Genomic DNA, 23,143 nt, shown 5'->3' on the forward strand with positions numbered 1-23,143 from the left:
TCGTTCGTCGCTCCGACAGCCCGTGGGCTTCCCCGCTGCATATGGTGACGAAGGCCGATGGCGGGTGGCGCCCGTGCGGGGACTACCGCCGCCTCAACAACGCCACAACGCCTGACCGCTATCCAGTCCCGCACATACAAAACTTCTCGGCCCACTTGGAGGGGGCAACAATTTTTTCTAAGGTGGATCTAGTGCGGGGCTATCATCAGGTCCCGGTGCGCCCGCAGGATGTGCCTAAGACAGCGGTAATAACTCCATTCGGACTGTTCGAGTTTCTGCGTATGCCCTTTGGCCTCAAGGGGGCAGCGCAGACTTTTCAACGGCTGATGGACTCTGTGTTGCAGAGCATGCCATTTTTATTCGTGTACTTGGACGATATCCTGGTGGCTAGTGCGTCGCCGGAGCAGCACATGGGCCACCTTCGACAGTTGTTTGTGCGGCTCGGGGAGCACAGGCTCATCATAAATCCAGCCAGGTGTCGGTTCGGCGTGGCGGTCATCGACTTCCTGGGGCACAGAGTCACCGCGGAGGGCTCTGTTCCTCTGCCCGCCAAGGTGGACGCCGTGGCCACGTTCCCACGCCCCCGGACTGTGAAAGCGCTGCAGGAGTTCTTGGGGATGGTAAATTTTTACAACAGGTTCATCCCTCGGGCGGCACATCACATGCAGTCTCTGTACGACGCACTGCGGGGTCGCGACCCCAAGGCCGCGGTGGACTGGTCCTCGGAGAGGGACAAAGCGTTCCAGGACGCTAAGGACGTGCTGGCCGACGCTGCCTTGCTGGCACACCCGTCGCTTACGGCCCCAGTCGCCCTCACCACCGACGCATCGGACTACGCGGTGGGGGCGGTTTATGAGCAGTGGGTGAGTGGTGCCTGGCAGCTGTTGGCTTTCTTTAGCAGGAAGTTACGGGACAATGAGAGGAAGTATAGCACTTTCGATCGTGAACTTTCGATCGGGTTTGTTCCTGGCGGTCCGGCACTTCAGGTTCCTGCTGGAGGGGCGTCGGTTCACTGCGTACGTGGATCATAAGCCACTGGCGTCCGCCATGTCCAAGGCGGAGCCACCCAGGACCGGACGCCAGCAGCGTCAACTGGCTGATATCTCAGAGTACACCACAGACATCCAGCACGTGGCGGGAAAGCACAACTTTGTGGCAGACTGCCTCTCCCGGGCGGTGGCGGGCGCCGTGCACCTGGGGCTCGACTACGCCGGCATGGCCGCAGATCAGGCCAACGACGCGGGAGTGCAGGCCTGCCGGTCAGCGGAGACCGGGCTGCGGCTACAGGAGGTGGCGTTTGGTGACGTCGGCGCCACGCTCCTGTGCGATGTCTCTACGGGGCTGGCGAGGCCCTTGGTTCCAGTCGAGTGGCGCCGGCAGGTTTTCGACGCCATGCATGGACTTTCACACCCGGGGGTGAAGTCGTCTGTGAAGCTGGTAGCGGCCAAGTTCGTCTGGCCGGGCCTGAAGAAGGAAGTACGAGATTGGGCTAGACAGTGTGTAGCCTGCCAGCGGGCTAAAGTTCATCGCCACACCAAAGCCCCCTGGGCCCCGTTCCTGGTTCCGGAGCGGCGGTTCGACCACGTCAACGTGGACCTGGTGGGGCCACTTCCCTCCTCCCATGGGTTCACTCACCTCCTCACGATGGTGGACAGGACCACCCGGTGGCCAGAGGCGGTGCCGTTGTCGTCGACCACAACGGCAGAGGTGGCTAGGGCCTTCATCGGGTCGTGGGTCGCCAGGTTCGGCGCGCCGGCTGACCTCACTTCGGACCGTGGTCCACAGTTCACGTCGGAGCTCTGGGGTGCTATGGCAGAGGGGCTGGGCACGAAGCTTCACCGCACCACAGCCTACCATCCGCCGGCGAATGGACTGTGCGAGAGGTTTCACCATTCTATGAAAGCCGCTCTCCGGGCTAGCCTCGTGGATGGTGGCTGGGTGGACAGGCTTCCGTGGGTCATGCTGGGCCTGCGAACGGCCCCCAAAGAGGACCTGCAGTCTTCATCTGCTGAGTTGGTGTATGGCCAGCCATTACGAGTGCCAGGAGAGTTCATTTCAGGGGTCGACGCTCCCTGGTCGGCCGCTCGTCAGCGGGCGGCGCTCCTGGACATGGCCAAGGATTTTGCCCCTGTCCCCACTTCGAGACACGACGTGCCGGAGGTGCACATCCCGCCGGATCTGCTCTCGGCGGGTTATGTCTTCGTGCGGCATGACGCGCACCGGTCGCCGCTGCAACCCCCCTATGACGGCCCCTTTCGCGTTCTGGAAGCAGGGACCAAGTATTTTGTGCTGGACATAGGGGGGAGGAAGGAGCACGTTTCGGTGGACCGCCTGAAGCCCGCCCATTTGGATTTAAGCAAGTCGGTGGAGGTGGGCGACCTCCCAACAAGCTTGTGGTCCCCCTTCCCCTTGCTGTGCTGCCCCCTGCTGACTCTTTTCCCCTGGACCTGGGCAGGTCCCCCGCCACCCCTCGGCCCCGAGGGTCTGCTGTTCAGGACTCTGACAGTGTGCCTGTGAAGCAGAGCCATTACGGTCGGCTGATCCGGCCTCCGCGCCGTTATTAGGAGTGGGGTTTGGGTGAATTCTGGGGGGGGCGTGTGTGGCGTACCACAGCAGAGACAATGGGGAAAGACATTCACCTGATGGTAGGGGCCCCTTTAACAGGGGCGGGGGGTTCAGGTAGGTGGCACGATGGTTTGGGGAGTAGCCTACAAAGCAACATGTTAGCAGCCCACTTTTACCTGTATGATCGCAGTTGAAGTGTGAGAAAATAAATCCAGTCGGATACAACTTTGGTTTTGAGTCTTTCTCCGCATAATCATACATATATATACATAACATAAATAGTTGTACTTCGTCAAACCAAACGGTTCAGCTTACGCTATAATCGGGAGATTATATTTCGGAGCCGAAATTGTAACATAGCAACGTTGGAATTTTTTGGGGATCTTGCTTATTTTGTATTAATCCAATTTCCTGATTAGATCAAATGCATTGTTTTTTTTAAAGATGTATTCTGTGTTGGCTGTGAAACTTAGATTGCATTAAAAAAAAGTTTCCTATTATTTAAACTCTTCTACTGTTTTAACAGGCTGGTCATCAAACAAAACAGGTGTAAAATCATGACCTGCATTGCGGTGACTCGCAATTACCAGCTCCCTAGTGTTTTTTTGTGAGTTTCTGCATACAATTGAAAGCAGAAGTAAAATCTATAAATAAAAGTCTGGCAGAACTGTTAGGCTAGATGTTTACTGATGCTATTCATTACGTCTCCAGCACCTCTGCCTCATCTTATATGCAAACTGGAATGTGTCGAACCATTCACTAAGGCCATGTTCAGACTAGGAGGCCAAATCTGATTTGTGAACTTTAGTGACCTATTAATGATTCTATCCACATTGGTTTTATGAGTCTGGACGCTCCAAATCTGATTTGTGTCACTTGTTCCAAACCACATATGGAGGTAGTTTCCAATCTGCTTTCGACTGATGTGACTGAATCGTGCGTTCCTTTATCGCAAAATAACTGGGATGTGGAGGCTAAATGACATCACATCTGTTTTGTTAGCGTTCCATTTGCAGAAAACTTGAGCTGGGAAGTTCACTGTTCATTGGTCAGATCCAGTCGCTAGCCAGGCTAGCCATTGTTAAATATAACAATTGACAACATGACATTTCGCGGCATTTTGCGCATACAAACACTGCAGCCTCATGTCCACACAGATAGAAGTTGCAGTGCTGTGTGTACAGCTGATTTAATGAGACACAAACAAAACAGAAGTGCTAAACAATATTACTGCGATTACTACTACTGTTGCGCGGCGCAGCCATCTTGGATTTTTGAGGTTGGGGCTGTTGAGACTCCTACGAGTTTGGAATGGGAAATACCAGCTCTGATGACGTCACCGCCCAGCTCATGACCTTTGAAGTCGTAAGATTACCAGTCCCCAGTTATAAAGGAATGCACGATTAGAGTGCAGCCGTCGCAGCGCTGGTCGAAAGCTCTGTAAAAAATAATGTCACCAGCACAGACTTTGGATGAAAAGAGGCATTTATGAGCACTGTCAAGCTTTCTAACCCCGACGTCGAGAAGCTATGAACCCTTCTGCTCAAGTAGGTGGCTTTCAATGTTTCTGTGACACTTGTAAATACGTGCGTATCGCTGATTTAGACAGCTTGGGAGTGTTATATATTGACGTGACTCGGACACCGCTTAGACAACAACTGGCGTTTATTCACCAACCCGGATGTATATACATTCTTATAAAACGGCTCTCTCAAATCAAGCAATCTGATTGGTTCACAGCCATTGTATAAATCCAGTAACCCACTCCAATAACCCATGGCCATGGGTTATTGAGTTGCCATGGCAACTCTCTTACTAAAAGGCTTTGGTTACCTCAAATGACAATGTAGAAAAAACAAATGGCGGAGACAGCTGTCAGATCCTTGTGAATCGATCTTCGCTTATAACTTTACTAATACTTCGCAGAAAATTATGTTTTGTACAAGAATAGACGCGGGCTAATGTCTTCTTTGCAAAAAAAAGGCTGTTAACCCCGCATTTAACCCCGCATTTAACCCCGTAACGTTAGTTGGTGTCGGGCTTTGCAGAAAGCTCTCGGCTTCTCAGCAAGCGCTGAGAATGCAACGCTGCGCTCGAGCTGCGTGTCGGGCTTTCCAGAAAGCTCTCAGCTTCTCAGCAAGTGCCAGGATTGGCCAATGTCAACTTCAGTCTCCAGAACGATCCAATCAAATCACCCGCACGTTCTTGCGGTCCCGCCTTACAGTAGTGTTTCAACTGACTCTATCATAATGACATGCCAGTCGGACTTATAGTATTATTATTATTATTATATTATCATACTTGGAGAAACCGTTTTATAAAAGCAATATAGCACTCGAGCAGCGTGTGTTGTGACATATATCCCGCTGCTCAGCAGTTATCCCACGAGGCCGCACAGCTGATCAGCGGGATATATTTGCCACAACACACTGGCTCTCATGCTATATTGCTTAATTATACGTCATGACGTCATACGCACTCTGACGCTACGCATATTCACACAATATTATCATGCATTCCTTTATAACTGGGAACTGGTAATCTTACCGGTTCAAAGTTCATGAGCTGGGACGTGACGTCACTAGAGCTGGTATTTCCCATTCCAAACTCGTAGGAGTCTCAGCAGCCCCGACCTAAAAAAAATCCAAGATGGCTGCTCCGCGCAACAACAGTAGTTATAATCGTATAAATGCTATTTAGCACTTCTGTCTTGTTTGTGTCTCGTTAAATGAGGCTGCAGTGTTTGTATGCGCAAAATGCCACGAAATGCCTTGTTATATCAACTGTTATTGCTAACAATGGCTAGCCTGGCTAGCGAGTGGATCTGACCAGTGAACAGTAAACTTCCCAGCTCAACTTTTCTGCCATTGGAACGCTAACAAAACGGATGTGACGTCATTTAGCCTCCACGTCCCAGTTCTTTTGTGATAAAGGAACGCACGATGACATCCCCCTTCTTAACCCTAGAACACCAACGTGATTTAAAGTCACACCATCACTAACATCGGGTGTATTTCACCCGATACAATATACCCCATAAAACATACTTCTCATCAAAATATCTTAAAGTACAACAATACATGGCAAATTGAGGTACTCTTCTTTTATTTTTAAATGTGAAATATCACAAAAAACACACAAAAAAATATTATGGGGGACACTATAAGAAATATGTTAAATTCTGGAAAAATGAGGTAATCGTTACTAAACCCCCCCCCCCCCCCCCCCCCCTTAAAAAAAAAACAGGAGCTCCCAACTTCTCCTTTGGTCCACCCATTCATGGGACTTGTGTGGTGATTTTCACCATACAAGTCCCACAATAACATTAACCCTAACCCGAAGATATTTTAACCTCTATCACTAACGTCGGGTGAAAATGACCCGAACACGTAGCCGGTAGAAAAAACCATGAATGGGAGCAGGGAAATAAACCTACATTTAATGACGTCAGTGAGCATCCTGAAGGTACCTAAGGACCCGCCCACCTCAGACAGCAGCAAGACAATGAAAATCACGTGAATTCAATTGTCGTTAGTGTTAGTGTTCTAGGGTTAAGATTATTTTTTTCACAACAGTAAGTTACCAAATAATGTCTCTAGTTATGCCCTTCTTACAGTGCAATAACAATGCAATAAACAACAAAATCTTAACTTCTTGCACTGTATTCTACTTAATCTTCCATATTAACAGATTTTTTTTTTCTTGCGTTCAAACTTTTTTTTTCTTTTTCTTTTATTATTGAACAATACATTATTTTTATTTCACCTTTGAACCTCTAACATGTGACCTTATGATAGAGTATATGAGATTGTACACCTAGTCTTTGTATCTGGCTGGAAGCTTGACTTGTCTCCCGGACCTTGTGTGACACAACTGTGACTGTCCTTGTCCCTCGTCAGTGTCAGTGTCCTCAGTGACCTCTGTGTCTCTGCGTTCCATCACTAGTGTCTTTTATCTCAATGTCTGCATATTTGGAAACGTCCTGTGCATTTGTAGGTGGAAACTCTCTCTCGCCCTGTCTTCAAAAGATGCTTCCTGTTCCTCCTGTAGACTCTTCCATCCGGCGTGCGAACGATGAAGGATCTTGGTTGCTGATGTCTGTTGACAACCACAGCTGGCTGCCATGTGTCTCCTCTCTGTATTCTGACATTGTCACCTGTCTGCAGATCTGGCAACGGTCTTGTTTCTCTGTCATAGTAGCTTTTTTGCTTGATTTGCTGGTATTTTTGCTTGTCATGCACTTGAACTTGACCTTCAGGAGTCAGCAGAGTCGTGGATGTTGGCGGTTTGGACTTCAGACGACGCCACATCAACAGCTGTGCAGGAGAGAACCCCACACCCTCAATCAATGTGTTGCGATATTCAAGCAGAGCAATGTAAGGGTCAGTGCTGCTGCTCTGTGCCTTTTTCAGCATGTTCTTGACGGTCTGCACTGTTCTCTCAGCTTGTCCATTGGACTGAGCATGTCCTGGACTGGAAGTGACATGTTGAAATTCCCAGCTTTCCGAAAACACTTTGAATTCACCACTGGCATATTGTGGACCATTGTCACTAATGACAATATATCTGGAATACCATGCCTTTGCGAATGTCGACTTCAGTGTGGTAATGACACCTCTACTGGTCGTGTCACTCAACTTGGTGATCTCTGGATATTTTAAATAATAGTCGACACATAGCAGATATTCAGCACCATTGTAGTGAAAGAGATCTGTGCCAATCTTCTCCCATGGTCTTTCTGGTAGTGTGTGGGGGAAGTAGAGGCTCTCTTGGATTGCTATGTTTGTTTTCGTTGCAGACAGCACACTGAGACACAATGTCCTCTATCTGAGTTGACATGTACTTGATCTTTGTCGTTCTGACCTTGCATTTGCTTTTGTTCAGCTTTAGGTTGCACTCTCTTGCTCTCTCCAGGAGCTTCCTCAGTCTTTGATCATGTTCCTCGACTGTGTCGCCCCAGCAGATCATTAATTATGTTGACTACCCCGTCCAGGTCTTCAACCATTTGAGCCACAGACCGCTGGAACACTTCGGATGCAGACGAAATGCCAAAGGGTAGTCGCAGGAAACGATATCTCCCTATAGGCGTGTTGAAAGTACATAATTTTGAGCTTTCCTCATCCAATTTGATCTGCCAGAAACCTTGATTGGCATCTAGTACTGAGAAGTACTTTGCATTAGGCATGTGAGAGACAACCTCTTCAACAGTGAGCAGCGGATAATGCTCCCGTTTGATGGCTAGGTTGAGATCTTGTGGATCCAGACATATTCTCATCTTTTTTGGTGTGACCACTGTCACCATGCTGTGCACCCAGTCAGTGGGTTCTATTTGTCTTGTTATTACTCCCATCTGTTCCATTCTAGCTCCTCCACTACTTGCTCCCTGATCGCTACAGGAACTTTCCTCGGAGCATGCACTACTGGTGTAATATCTGGATTCATCTGGATATGGTGTTTTCCTGCTAATCCAGAAAACAAGTCTTCAAATCCTGTCAGAATGTCATTTTGTTTTTCCACAGCATATATTCTCTTCACCAAGCCTAGCTTTGTGCATGTTGCTTTGTCCAGTATTGCTGGAACATGTTGCTGCACTATCTCAAACTCTATTTTGCGTTTTTGTCCTTTGTGCACACAGGTGAGTGATGTTCTGCCCAATGGCGCCGACTTGTGGCCGAAATATGCAACAAGCTTGCAGGTGGATTGTTTTAGTTTTCCTCTGATGTCCAGTGAGTTGAATGTTTCTGCTGACATCACATTGCACATAGCACCAGTGTCAAGCTTAAATGTCACATTCCTCCTGTTTATTATCAGATCTTGAGTCCAATTATCTTCATCCTCCATCTCTGCATTTTCAATATTTTTGATGCACACCTCCTGTTCCACTTCAAGTGTGCCAATGAACATGTCACTGTTGCCCTCACTCTGTTCCACAGCATACATTTTCCTTGCTTGGACTTGCACATCAAAAACAAGGACGCAGTGTATTATTATTATTATTATTATTCCTGTTGCTATTGACAGGCTCAATTTGCTAGGCTAGGCTTAGTCTGCAATCCCTGCATTCTCTATCTCTATGCATTTTTATTATGTTTTATTAGTACTACAGTATTTCTAGCCTAGGTAAACCCAGCCCCCACGTGACCTGCTCTCTCAGTTCCCAGTCACTAGGTTTGTGACTGTAAGCAGGGTGAGCCTGAGAGCAGGTCACTGGGGGCTGGGTTTACCCAGGCTACAGTATTTCTATTCTTTCTTTGATATATTGCCTCTGCAGAATGTGCACAGCACTGTAATGACCTTAATGACTTGATGTTATATTGTATGTTGTACTATTTGCTGGGATCTGGCCTGGTTGCCCTTCCTGCTGTTGTTGGTGCTATGTGGAGACGATGTCCTCATCTTCTACTTGAGCTCGATCACTCCTGGACTTTTTTGTGTCATGATGATGCTCGTTATTGTTGGTCTTTTTGTACTGTTGTGTCCCAATGTCTGCTGCAAACCACATTTCCTTCAGGATAATACAGTTGAAGTTGAAGTTGAAATGTCATTTTATACAGTGAGGTCAGGTTTCGAAAAATGGTCTCACTACAAGTAAATGACTAACATAATCAGACATGAATACAATTGGGCTCATAATCCACAAGAGTCTTAGCCTTCGAGTCATACCAAAATGATATCATTCTAAGAAGGACCTACCCCAGTATGCAGAAATATTCAAATAGAATGTGAAAATAACAAATGTAAAAAAACTGCATGTTTTTACCAAAATCTGCATGGGATTAGCATAAAGTGGTTGGTCCCTATCGTTGCATCGGCGCAGTTTCTAGGCCGAGCGCCAGCCGCAGCGCAAAGCAGTGGGCGTGGACAGGCGCACTTGATATCGTCGTGCTGGCGCTAGACGCAGCCCAAAGCATTACAACCACGCCTTTTAAGCATAAAATTATGCACCGTCATGCTCATTGGATAAGTGCAATAAACGAATCGCACGCTTGCCTTTTTAGCTCCAATTCCACTGGTCCCGCAAAACCTGACGAAAGCCAGGCGCTCTGCCCCCCCCCCCCTCCCTTCATCCAGTCTGCTGTCTCCATTATAGGCTATTATTCCATATTATTATGCTTCTCAAACCAATCTAACTGCAGTTGAAATACTGCAAGCATGTAAATACGCTACACTATAGCAAGATCAAAGTGAAAAGAATGTTCCAAATACATCAGCTAGAAAAATATAGCCTATTAGATTGGTGAAAGTTTGTCCAGAAAGATATCATTTTCTCTCGCCTGCTGCAGGAAGGATGATGCACATAAATATACCCTACATTATGTAAAGTCATTGCATAAATGTGTTTTTATTGTAAAACTAAATGTGAAATGGGGCTAAGTTATTGGAGCAGACATCACAGTATAGCAGATGCCAGTAGAAGCACGGAACGCGTTCGCTGTTACTTCTCTAAATCACGTTAACTCGACAAGGGGTATATATAGGCTCAAGAGGACATATATGTTTCACATAGGGTGGTGTTTTCATTTCGATGTTTTATTTGGTCCAATATTGAAATGTTGACAATGGCAGGCTGTGTTACCATTACACATTAATTTAGAACTACCTTTTATATCTATTTTGGCTCATTTGGTTGCTATTTAGTAGCGAAATGGAGAAACACAATGCATGCTGGGAACTCAGAGAGAGAGAGAGAGAAGGGTGACAGAGAAGAGGCAGTGAAGGCACAGAATAGGCCTGCTTTTCAAAGGCGCAAAGCGCTAAATCTAGGCCAGGTGCGAAGATATCAGTAGGCCGGTAGTTAGCGCCGACACGCCCACTTTGGCCCATTCTGGGACTGCGCCACACCCATTCGGCCTAAAGCGCATTTGGCAGCGTAAAGCCATATTGATATCGTCCCAAAACAGGCGCAAGGCACGTTTTTTTGCGTTTAAGGCCCGTTTTAGCGCCGAAGGCCTGTGGGAGAATAGGGCCCGTTATGTCTGTAAAGAGGAGACTCATGGGGACCCATAGAAACATATTCTCATTCAGATATCTTGAGGTAAGAGATCAAGGGGCCCCTTTGAAAACAACCATGCCAGTTTCTCCCTCGCCAAAACCTAGCTTAACTTTGGAGCGTTATTTATATTTTTTTATTTATATTAAGATATCAGTATCTTCCCTCTAGCTTTAAAAATGAGTCTGCTACAGCCTCTGAAACACAGTCATGTTGGCCGCGGACGTGTCTTGCAAAAAGGGCATTATTCCTTCAGAGGGTAAAAGGGCAGGTGCTTGGGCACCACCTGGTGTCTATCTGTGCACATCCCTGCTCCCCTCCTTCTCTCTCTTCATCCCTCCCTCTCTTCATCCCCTCTTCTCATATTCCTCTTCGGTCACCATGACATTACCTTCCCTCCATCCCTCTCTTCATCCCTCCCTCCATCCTTCCTCCTCAGACTTCATTACTTTTTCTTCTTCCCTCCCTCCTTTCTAGGCCCAATACCATTTATTATTATTATTAACTATCAAAGTTTTTACTCGCCCTCATTCATTCAAATCTTTTTTTACAATATTTTATTAAGATTTTACACACAGAAAACATAAACATGCAAAGTCAATAAACGCCACATAAAATGCTCATATTACCCATAAAGAAAAGATAAAGTAAATTTTGACATAAACGGGTGGTTAAAAAACGTTTAAATCCTTAGAATGTGAAATGTGTTAGCAATGTGTTAGCAGAATTGTGTTGGGCCACAGCTATGCCATTTTACATGCGATCGGGCTGAATCTTTCAGGAAGTGTAAAGAGCAGACCTGCGGGTGCTTTTTTAAATGAGGTAATCAGGAGACACAACTGTTTTATTATAGTATTTTATTAGTTGCTGAATCGCTGAACATAATTGTAAATAATCATAGGCTATTGCAATTGGACATTGCTTGACCACATTAACCTGATTACATTTACACCTGGTACGGTATTAGTAACGTGGAATTAATAATATTATAATTATTGTATGTATGACGGGAGTGTAGCAAGTGAAATATGTCTCAAATTGTACATACTGTATTAGGTTACAAAAACAAAACTATTGCTGTGGTACTTATTGTTATTAAATATTGCCACCTTTTTAAAGTAGCAGAGGCAACTCTAAATTATAGCTATAGGAAAAATGTAGCCTATAATAGGCTACATTTTTCCTCCCAAAATATGTTTCCTCTTGCTATTGCATTGCATTATGATGGTCCATACCTGATGTTCTAGTCATGTGATCTTCAAGTTGTTCTCATCAGGCTCTATTGGCACTGTAGGTTTTTGTGCCTAATTGCATATTTTCTCAAGGCAGCTTTGTATAAACACGTGTGTGTTTATATGAAGAAAGTGTGTTTGTATAAACATGTGTGTGCTTATATGAAGAAAGTGTGTTTTTATAAACATGTGTGTGTTTATATGAAGAAAGTGTGTTTGTATAAACATGTGTGTGTTTATATGAAGAAAGTGTGTTTGTATAAACATGTGTGTGTTTATATGAAGAAAGTGTGTTTGTATAAACATGTGTGTGTTTATATGAAGAAAGTGTGTTTGTATAAACATGTGTGTGTTTATATGAAGAAAGTGTGTTTGTATAAACATGTGTGTGCTTATATGAATAAAGTGTGTTTTTATAAACATGTGTGTGTTTATATGAAGAAAGTGTGTTTGTATAAACATGTGTGTGCTTATATGAAGAAAGTGTGTTTTTATAAACATGTGTGTGTTTATATGAAGAAAGTGTGTTTGTATAAACATGTGTGTGCTTATATGAAGAAAGTGTGTTTGTATAAACATGTGTGTGCTTATATGAAGAAAGTGTGTTTGTATAAACATGTGTGTGCTTATATGAAGAAAGTGTGTTTGTATAAACATGTGTGTGTTTTTATGAAGAAAGTGTGTTTGTATAAACATGTGTGTGCTTATATGAAGAAAGTGTGTTTGTATAAACATATGTGTGTTTATATGAAGAAAGTGTGTTTGTATAAACATGTGTGTTTATATGAAGAAAGTGTGTTTGTATAAACATGTGTGTGCTTATATGAAGAAAGTGTGTTTGTATAAACATGTGTGTGTTTATATGAAGAAAGTGTGTCCACATATTAATGTATTTTCTCACTCCTTGTACTTTACCATGCTTTTTATTTATTTATTATCAGCCGTTTCCCCCTGACTGTGGTTTATCAGGGCTTTTCAAAGTCTGAGGCTGTGGGCCTCTAGCCTGGGTAAACCCAGCCTCCACGTGGCCTGCTCTCAGACCTGCTCTCAGTCACTACAGTGACTACTACTAGTGACTGAGAGCAGTAAGCCTGAGAGCAGGTCACGTGGGGGATGGGTTTACCCAGGCTAGTGAGCCTCCCCCAAGACAAAAATTGGGGACAAAGCCCCCCCCCCCCCCCCCCCCCACCCCAGTTTACTTGTTGATGTCTGTAGTTTTGCTAAATTCCTGGATGCCTGTGGGATCAGATTGGTATTTGGCCGCAGCAATTATTTGATCCATACAATTGAGACAAGATAGCTTCAGACTATTTAAATAAAGGTCGGTCTGAAGGCATTTATTTGTTTCTGACTCTGGCAAATTGGGGAAAATGGTAAAACCCAAAACTACTGTATCTCTGAACTATCTTTAACCAAATCACACACATTTAGGCTATTCTATGTGATCTCCCACTTTGAAAACATCTTATATGGTTCATCACATGAGTTGTCAGGTGACCCCCTGAGAAGGGTATTTGTAGGTCAGATCAGAAGCATCAGAATTCTTGATTTGCCAAGCTATGTTTTCACATACAAGAAGGTTCAGGTGCTGCATGTAAACTCTAAACCTGCTAAGTTAGTGTTGGTGAAAACACTAAAAAACCACCATGTTTCAGGATTAATCCTCAGGAAGACCATTTAAAAGGTGTTTTCGAGGTTTTCACGTCAACAGAAGTGAATATAAAGTTATGGAATATTACAGTAATCATAAGTGCTATGGGTTTATAATCAATGATGGTCTGTAAATATGGACAGAGCTTCATAAACAATTACACCGATACTATGATAAATATAGAACTACTATGATGACATGGGAGACTTTTCCCAAGGATCTTTCATGTGATGCTGACACAACACAAACAAACATAAGGAGAGTCTCAGCTACAATAACAAAGTGATAGAGTGCTTCCCAAAGATTTATTGTAGGAAAAGACATCTCACTCCAGTAGATATATGAGAATCTAACACTCAGAAAACCTTAAAGCAGATAACATCTTGAAGCAGTTGATGTGATTTGACAGATGAAGTTAAAGGACTGAAGCCTTTCATCTGACTCAGTTTGAGGAAGTTAGCCGCTGGAAAAGAATCATGATGTCACACAGGAAGGCGAAGCTTCAAGTCACAAATACATTCGACTTGAGTGACACTCAGATACACGTCATGCGACATACATGTGCTGTATGTCATGCTACATATGTGTGCTGTATGTCATGCTACATGTCTCAGTACATACACTATGTGCCGTACATCACATTATGTCACACACATTTTCACTGCCAACTCCGTCAGGACTTTTCCCCCAAATGTTTTCTACGCCTACTCTTTTAGGCTTGTAATTAGTCAAATAAGACCCTAAATTACATAGTTGGAAGGTTTTGGTGCATTTTGCTTTATGTTCCTCCACCAATTTGAAAATGTTGCTGCATTTGGGTGTGATTAGGCAACTAAAACAAGTTGTTCTCAAATCTTTTCACATGAGGGACCCCTAAACTGACAAAGATTAGACCACGGACCCCCATTTGATAGGATTTTGTTTTGTCCCACGGTCCCCCACATGATAAGATTGACGCTTTTAGATGCTTTATTACAGAAAGTGTATAAAACCCATGACCAAAATAGTAATTGTGTTATTTATGAATGGAATTATAGGGAAAATAAGCCCCCTTAAGGACCCCTGGGGGTCTCCGGACCCCCATTTGAGAACCACTTAAGGTTAGGGTTATGCTTTGGGTTAAGTATGTGCCATACATCATTTATATCACATTAGTAGAGTACATAGACAACAGTATATGTATATCACTAAACATGTATGTGTTGTAGTAGATTATGTGTCACAGCACATGTGCAGTGTATCACAGAAGGCTTGAAGCAGAAACAGCGGCTCTTCCTCTCCAGCAGGTGGCAGCACTGAAAACAAAAGAAAGCAGGTTGAGTTCCCTGCTGACTTTTTCTTCCAGGAGACAAACAACAGGACTCCTACTATTAATGATTCCTACCTACCTCAGTTAGTGGGAACCAGAACCCGACCTGATTTAACACAAGAGAAGAAGAGACTGCTGTTATTTAGTCATTATTATGTTATTGTTCTGTGAAGTCTGAAGAGTCTGAACTGATCTCAAGTGATCTGAACTGGTCTGAAGTGTCTCTGAAGTGGTCTAGTGCAGTAGTTTTTCCACATGAAGGACCCCTAAACTGACAAAGATTAGACCACGGACCTCCATTTGATAGGATTTTGTCCCACGGTCCCCCATATGATAATAAGATTGATGCTTTTAGATGTTTTATTACAGAAAGTGTATAAAACCCATGAACAAAATAGTCATTGTGTTACTTATGAATGGAATTATAGCACAAACAAATTACCCCCCTTTTGGCTGGGGACCCCCTGGAACCCCCTCAAGGACCCCTGGGGCTCCCCGGACCCCCATTTGAGAACCACTGGTCTAGTGGACTGACCTTGGGCCTTCCTCCTGTAGAAGATGAATCCAGCCAGAGGTAAGATGAGACCCAGAGCCAGTCCCGAGGCTCCGATGGCCATCTTGTTTCTCTTAGACTCAGGCATGGAGGGATCTGTGGAGACATTGAGATGGTTGATTTCAGACAGTCCAGTGTAACTCAATCTGACTGGCTTGTCCAAGGAGGCGTCTTTTAGCTGGTGACTGTGTGGACACGGCTCAGTAACATGATTCACTTTTATTACTGTGATGACTTCACACCTCAGCCCCACTTCGGAAATAGCTACTGTTATTTTTTATTTTGTAAAATGAAAGCACATATTCAGAGATTACATGTCCAAGGCTACTAATGATAAATGGACACACTAACAACATACTCCTAAATGTCTTTATAATAACATAATTTATAGCTCAAGTACTCACACATTCCACTAGAGAGACAAGAGGTGGACTGATAACTTTACCTGTACCAAAGTCCAATTATATGAAGAGGGCTCTATTTTACAGGGCAATAGTATCGTGGAACAGCCTTCCAGGTGATGTTTGTTACATCAAAGGAAAGGCTGGTTTTAAAAGTAAACTTAGACTCCACATACACTCATACATACATACATACATAATATGTATATACACTAATACATAAAATACAATTTTAGTCGGCAGGCTAGCTTGAGTACTTGCGGACCTTGCTACATCTGGTTCTAAATTATCTTTTATCTTGTTATATTCTCTCTTTTTCTCATGTGATACATGTTTTTTGTGATACATGTTTTTTAGTATATTCTATTTGTGTATTCTTTCTTATGTGATACATGTTTTGTGTATTGTGTATTCTATTGCATTGTCTGTTATGTAATATATGTATATATTTTCTTGGACCTGCAGGAAGACTAGCGGTCGTGTAGACATCAGCTAATGTGGATCAATTTATGTAAACAAATAAACAAATACTGATCAGTAATATCTGATCACTGATATGACAGATTAGGATGAATAATAGGATTATTAATTATAAGTGTTATAGTGACACAGTAATGTCACACAGTACAATCCAATGGGAGGCTAAAGAAGAGTGATATGCCAGAATCTGACCTGCATCTACATGAGTCTCTGATTAAAGTGTCACAGTTTACACATACAGAGGCATTTAACTTTCAAATTCTATGTAGTGACGTTGACTTTGATGCCCTTAGCCCCCTAGTGGTGACAGGTGGTAGACCCGGTGTGGCTGGTGTCGATGAGGGAAACAACGCTAGTGTCAAAATGGTAGCCTCCTGTGACAACTCTTAGTGAGTGTACAGTATGAAGAACCAAGATGACAAGACACGCAGACAGACAGAAAGGCAGATAGACAGACAGACAGACAGACAGATAGAAAGGCAGAGAGACAGACAGACAGACAGACAGACAGACAGACAGACAGACAGACAGACAGACAGACAGACAGGTAGTTACCCCAGTCCTTGATCACAGGCTCGAACAGGCTGGGGTGCTCCACGATGCAGGAGATCTTCTCTCCAGACCTGTTCAACACACACACGCACACACACACACACACACACACACACACACACACACACAGACACACACACACACACACACACACACACACACACACACACACACACACACACACACACACACGTCAGTCAGTAGTGTCTCCTCCTCCTCCATCTACCTATCTATCTATCTATCTATCTATCTATCTACATATCTATCTATCTATCTATCTATATCTCTATGGCACTGTTGCACATTACAACAAATTTCTGTGAAAGCAGACAATAAAACGAACTTGAACTTGAACTTGGACACCATGACATATTTACACAGTTATGCCTATCTATCTATCTATCTATCTATCTATCTATCTATCTATCTATCTATCTATCTATCTATCTATCTATCTATCTATCTATCTATCTATCTACATATCTATCTATCTATCTATCTATCTATCTATGATTTCAATGCAGAAACTCTCTTAGAACATTGCATTTCCACTGGTAATCAATGGAATTTTCCTGAATCACCTGGGTATGTACCTGGGTGGATCTGGACTCACCTGGGTGTGTAGCCTCATGTGGATTCTGGACTCACCTGGATGTATAGCCTAAAGGTGGACCTGGACTCACCTGGGTGTATAGCCTCAGGTGGATCTGGACTCACCTGGATGTATACACTGTAGCATAAAGGTGGATCTGGACTCACCTGGGTGTATAGCCTAAAGGTGGACCTGGACTCACCTGGCTGTATACACTGTAGCCTAAAGGTGGATCTGGACTCACCTGGGTGTATAGCCTACAGGTAGATCTGGACTCACCTGGGTGTATAGCCTACAGGTGGATCTGGACTCACCTGGGTGTATAGCCTAAAGGTGGATCTGGACTCACCTGGGTGTATAGCCTAAAGGTGGAGCTGGACTCACCTGGGTGTATAGCCTAAAGGTAGATCTGGACTCACCTGGGTGTATAGCCTACAGGTGGATCTGGACTCACCTGGGTGTATAGCCTAAAGGTAGATCTGGACTCACCTGGGTGTATAGCCTACAGGTGGATCTGGACTCACCTGGGTGTATAGCCTAAAGGTAGATCTGGACTCACCTGGGTGTATAGCCTAAAGGTGGATCTGGACTCACCTGGGTGTATAGCCTACAGGTGGATCTGGACTCACCTGGGTGTATAGCCTAAAGGTGGATCTGGACTCACCTGGGTGTATAGCCTAAAGGTGGATCTGGACTCACCTGGGTGTGTACTCCAGGTAGGAGTGGAACTGGGAGTACCAATCGCCGTCGACCATCTCTTCAGTGGAAGAGACATCAGAGGTGACTTCCTTGTCATCTCTCAGCCAAGTCACATCGATTTGTTTTGGGTAGAAGTCGTAGGCGCTGCACATCAGCATGGCTGTGTGTCTCCCACCATCGGGCGTCACTGACCTCAGCTTGACAGAGGGTTTCACTGCAGGACACAGTGTTAGTGTTATCATCATCATCATCATCATCATCATCATCATCATCATCACCATCATCATCATCTTCATCACCATCATCTTCATCATCATTATTGTTGTTGTTGTTGTTGTTGTTATTATTATTATTATTATTATTATTATTATTGTTGTTGTTGTTGCTGTTGTTGCTGTTGTTGTTGTTGTTGTTGTTGTTGTTGTTGGTGGTGGTAGCAGTAATAGTAGTAACTGCAGTAGTAGGCTATTATTACACAGAAACAGTACTAACAATAATAATACTCCATAGTTGCAGCATCAGTGTTTTTCCCCCAGATGGCGTCACTCAGCTCAGTCTGGTTCAGAGTTTATCGACTGAAAACTTTATACGAACCAGAATCACTTTTATTGCCACAATATGCAAAATTACATAGGGAATTTGTCTTTAATGACACATTTAATTTTAATTTGAAAGACATTTGATATGGGCTATAAACATTTAATCTTCCTGTAATCACATTTACATTTTTCTTTCAAGTGAATATTTCCATAGATGCATAGAGACTAGAGAGACTGTCAAAAATACTTAAATGTGGTGAATTGTCATCAATAGATAAACTATAAAGTACCAATACAGATGTTTAATCGAAGGTTGACAGCACATACACACATAGGACTATTTCATATAGACTGCATCTACATGTGTGTGTGGGGGGGGGGAGTTCAGTTAAACTCAAATCTGACAGCAAGGTTTGCAAGTGTGGAAATGTTGTTTTCTTCAAATTAAATAATTGACAAAGATGTAGAATGAAAGTAGTTGATGTGTTTATTATTATGACTGAGGTTAATTTGATGTGTTTATTGTAGAGAGCAGCAGCTCACCTGTCTTAGACAGAACAACTGGGTAGAGAAGGTCAGCGTTGGGTTTGCAGAATCTGTACTTGTTCTGCCTCCTCCCCCTGATCACTGCAGGATTGTTGTTCCAGGCCTCTGCGTTCTTCAGCCCATACTCAGTGTAGCCGACAAACTTCCCCACACTGCTGCTGAACCTGGCAAACTCATCCTTGTTGTAATACATATAGTAAATGTACTCTATGTCCTTCAGCTCAGTGGAGTTGAACTCACAACTGTTCACCGCATAGAACTCAAATCCATCTGGAGATCAAAGACAAAGTCTGTTTAGTTACACATATAAATATAATTTATATTCCAACTGAAGAGTATTATCTCTGAGCTAGTTATTGATCAGTTCAGGTATTGATGTATTGATCCTACCTGCTTCATACAGACTGATGAAGAAGAGGGAGAAGAGCAGAACAGATGAAGCCATGTCCCTCTGTTGAGTTCACTAAGTGACAGACTCAACCTGAGTCTTGCTATAAAAACCAATGTAGGAGCCGCACACTGGTCACATGACCAGCATCACCTGTTGCCAGGCAGACAGTCCGGCCTAAAGGCTGCTGGTGGCAGAGAGTATCCTGGTATCGATCCAGACCATATGAATCACAGTTGTCATACTTTTCATATAGGTCTGGACCTATGTGCCCATCCACTGTTTATTCAGGACAGATACTGTCGGGATACCTGATTGGCTGGTCGATATAGGTGGTGGGACCTTATTAAATTATTAATCTAACGTGATGTAACATTACCAATAATAAGTTAACTAAGTTAAGTTAGTTAGTTATCATTTATCTCCTTTATTTATCCCCATGGAGAAATTCATAATGCATTGCAGAGCACTGCAGCTATGTGTCAGTATTAAAATGCCACTGACCAGTTCTATATAACTGCCAACCATTTCAAGCCACGCTCTTTCCATAAAGCCCACCAGCTTTGATATCTGTTGGCTAGTTGTCGATATTTATAACAATATTATGGCTCTAAAATACAATTTTTATCGAAGCGGGCAAACTGTCATGGCAGCTGTCTCCCGTAACTGTTTCCGGTCTTCCAGCTCTGGATCAGACACAAGTGAGAACAGACACACAAAGATAACAGCGCTGCTGTCATTGGGCTGCAGTGATAATCGGTGGAACAATAAATAGCCTAAGTTCTTATCAATTTAAGTTCTTTGGCAGAATTGTCGACACAGTTCCTTGACACTGACAGCAACCAATCAGTTGGGACTGAAAAATACGTCACGGAATCAGCTGGGCAAACCTACGGTCGGTTATCATAGGGACAGACAGACAGACAGACAGACAGACAGACAGACAGACAGACAGACAGACAGACAGACAGACAGACAAGCAGGAAGACAGGCAAACAAACGGGCAGGCAGACAGAGAGACAGGCAAACAGGCAGAAAGACAGACAGGCAGGCAGGAAGGTAGGCTATAGACAGAAATATCTAAATGGGACAGTTTTATGGTGATGATAACATTGATTTGTTGATCAATCAAAGTATCTCAATACACACTGGATACCACTCCACTGACAGTATTTAACTTCCACTTTATTTTGCGATCAACAGTCATTCTGTGTTATTTTGCTGTTTTACTTTGAGGGGCTGTGATCAAGCTGGTGTAACGGCTGTAGAATGTTCACAAAAATATGTTCCCCCCCTAATAATAATAGCATCTTTTCATCACACTGCTCGGTCACATGAACTCAAGATTCAAGATTCAAGATTCAAGATTTTTTATTGTCAATCCGTAGTACAAGTATCACGTGTGAAATTCTTGTGCTGTAGACTCCGTTACAACATTGTGCAAAATAACAGGGCATATAAGTGCAGGAAAACAAGAGAAACAACAAGCAATAAGGCAGTAAAGCAATAAAAACAAGACAAAAACAGTGACATAGTCACTGCACGTAGTGCAAATAGCATAGACATAATTAAACATGCTGTTTGCACGTACTGTATGTGCAAATAGCATAGACATAATTAAACATACTTAATGGTAGCAGCTACAGTACTGGATTGTTGGGAGTTTATTTGTGTTTGTTAAAGAGTCTCGTGGCCTGCCTGGTAGAAACTGTCCCTCAAGCGATTTGTGCGTGCCTTTGTGGACCCTATCTCCATGGACTGACTGTCATGTTGATGTGTGTATAAGCGTGCAACCAATCACGGGTGATGACAGACAACAGCAAACAAGATAAGTGACAGTCACAAATGAAGCAGTATTTGATGCATTTTAATAACAGACAACCTAAAGGCAGAATGTAAGGTAAATATATCATATCATATTAAGCAGGGTTTACTATGTTGTTGTACATAATGTTATGTTTTTACATTATTTCAAGTACCAAACACAGGCTAATGTAAAATTATGGTATTCTGGAAATGATAAGGTTTAGTATAATTAATTGAATAATGTAAGTGATACATATGCACACATACCAATCATAAGTCAAAACATTACTAATTTCCTTAATGATTAAAGTCAGAAGGGGCCAGTAGGACGTTAACTGAAGAGCCATTTGGGAGCCCAAAGAGGCGGCTCTCATTACTGAGCTGAGCTAAATGATCTGGATCACTAAAAAGAGACAGAATTCTCATCATGAGTGAAAACACAACTGGAGGTAATAAAGTTTACAGAGTATGCTAATGAGCTTCACTCTGATTGGGTAGGCTGGTGTAAACAAACAAAGTCACAAATTGTAGGTAGTTAAATATTTGAGAGAAAATCATTGATTCAACTGCATTTTATTAATAATAGTAAAACTCTGTGTTGGGGACAAGGCGAAAATGGTGAAATTTCAACATAAAACAGTATAAAAGTAGATAAAAAAATATTCCAAGAGAATAATAAAGTCTAGGTGAGTAATAAAGCATACTAAGCAATGATAACAAAAACAACATGAAAAAAAGGATTAAAAATGCATCCCAGGGACATGAAAGTGCCCGAAATAAAATAATCACCCGTGAGTGTGCGAGGCAGCGAGGCATGCTAGAAATAACCACACAATATTTCTAACATAATGTAATTTAACAAAAGTATGTAGGCTAAAATAGGCTACTCAGGGTACGTTCGTAAATTCAATCTGGTGCTCTAAACAAAATGTCTAGACTAAAATGAGAGGGCGGCTGTTCAAAGAAATTCAATGCTTTATGAACGGTCCATTTTGAGTGCACTCTGGTGCTCAGAGTGACTGTTTATGAATGCACCCATAATAAAAGCAGTTATTGACTATTCAGTTCAAATGCCACAATAGAAAGCTTTGTAATTTCAAAGTTAAACAGTGAAAATGTAAATATTTATTACTAAAAAAAAATACAGATAAAAAGTTAATTGATTTGTTTGTGTGAAAGTTAACATGCGAAGTGAATCAGTACAGATCCACACAGCAGAGAGAAGCAGTATAAAACCAGTAGGACAGAAAGCAGTCTGTTAACTCCTGCAGCTTCTTCAGCCCGCCTCACATCATCAATAACTTATCAATAACTGATCAATTGCATTCGATTCCTTTGATGAGGAAGAAGGTTCCTGTGGCCACGCCCAGCAGAGCCACGGTCAGACCCAGTCCACAAAACACCTCAGGTCCGATCCCCGGCTGTTCCTGCTCCACATCTGAGGAGGAACCAAACACATGAACACACAGGAAGACAGCGTCACAGCTATAGTTTTGGTTGTTGTTAGCTAGACTAACTGTAGTTTTGGTTAGCTAACATAAAGGTGCCTCACCCCAGATCCGGGTCAGTGGCTGGCTCAAGGCTTGGTGCTCCACAGAACAGCTGTAGATGTCTCCAAGCTGTGGGATGAAGCTCAGCCTGGCGACCTGGCTGAAGGTAGCATCTTTGTTGGGGTAGGGGACGTTGAGGCTGGTTCCTTCAGTCACGTTCACGTTGTTCCTGGTCCAGTAGACCTTGACAGGAGCAGGGTAGAACCCAGTCACATGGGCGATGAGGTGGTTCTCCACTCCCAGCTCCACATCATCTCTGGTGTAGATGAAGCTGTGAGGAGCATCTAAAA

General features: G+C 43.5%; 3 protein-coding genes across 4 annotated transcripts in view; all 3 read right to left on the bottom strand.

Annotated features, from left to right (window-relative positions):
• The window catches only part of LOC310794577 (H-2 class II histocompatibility antigen, E-S beta chain-like), a 54,034-nt gene extending 34,456 nt beyond the window's left edge, over positions 1–19,578 (bottom strand). Inside the window, exons 1-7 of one of the 2 annotated variants that reach the window (XR_014553572.1) lie at positions 19,500–19,578; positions 19,107–19,379; positions 18,025–18,238; positions 16,737–16,804; positions 15,283–15,396; positions 14,827–14,853; positions 14,119–14,733 (exon numbers count right to left, since the gene is read on the bottom strand). Coding sequence is in view for 1 of the 2 variants with exons in the window: in XM_083656555.1 (XP_083512681.1) it covers positions 14,828–14,853; positions 15,283–15,396; positions 16,737–16,804; positions 18,025–18,238; positions 19,107–19,379; positions 19,500–19,554 (750 nt within the window). In the remaining variant the exon portion in view is untranslated. Of the gene's footprint in view, positions 1–13,724; positions 14,734–14,826; positions 14,854–15,282; positions 15,397–16,736; positions 16,805–18,024; positions 18,239–19,106; positions 19,380–19,499 lie in introns of those variants that run through there. The other variant, XM_083656555.1, reaches the window with a different exon arrangement.
• The window catches only part of LOC310794586 (H-2 class II histocompatibility antigen, E-S beta chain-like), a 28,910-nt gene continuing 19,491 nt past the window's right edge, over positions 13,725–23,143 (bottom strand). The window contains exon 8 of the transcript XR_014553573.1: positions 13,725–14,027. The gene's annotated coding sequence lies outside the window, so the exon portion shown is untranslated. The remainder of the gene's footprint in view (positions 14,028–23,143) is intronic.
• The window catches only part of LOC310794592 (rano class II histocompatibility antigen, B alpha chain-like), a 2,142-nt gene continuing 1,382 nt past the window's right edge, over positions 22,384–23,143 (bottom strand). Inside the window, exons 3-4 of the mRNA XM_083656576.1 lie at positions 22,856–23,137; positions 22,384–22,741 (exon numbers count right to left, since the gene is read on the bottom strand). Of these exons, the coding sequence (XP_083512702.1) occupies positions 22,620–22,741; positions 22,856–23,137 (404 nt within the window). The 3' untranslated portion in view covers positions 22,384–22,619. The remainder of the gene's footprint in view (positions 22,742–22,855; positions 23,138–23,143) is intronic.

Source organism: Poromitra crassiceps (genome assembly GCF_964638095.1).
Source record: "Poromitra crassiceps genome assembly, chromosome: 20".
In the NCBI taxonomy this organism is placed as follows: domain Eukaryota; kingdom Metazoa; phylum Chordata; class Actinopteri; order Beryciformes; family Melamphaidae; genus Poromitra; species Poromitra crassiceps.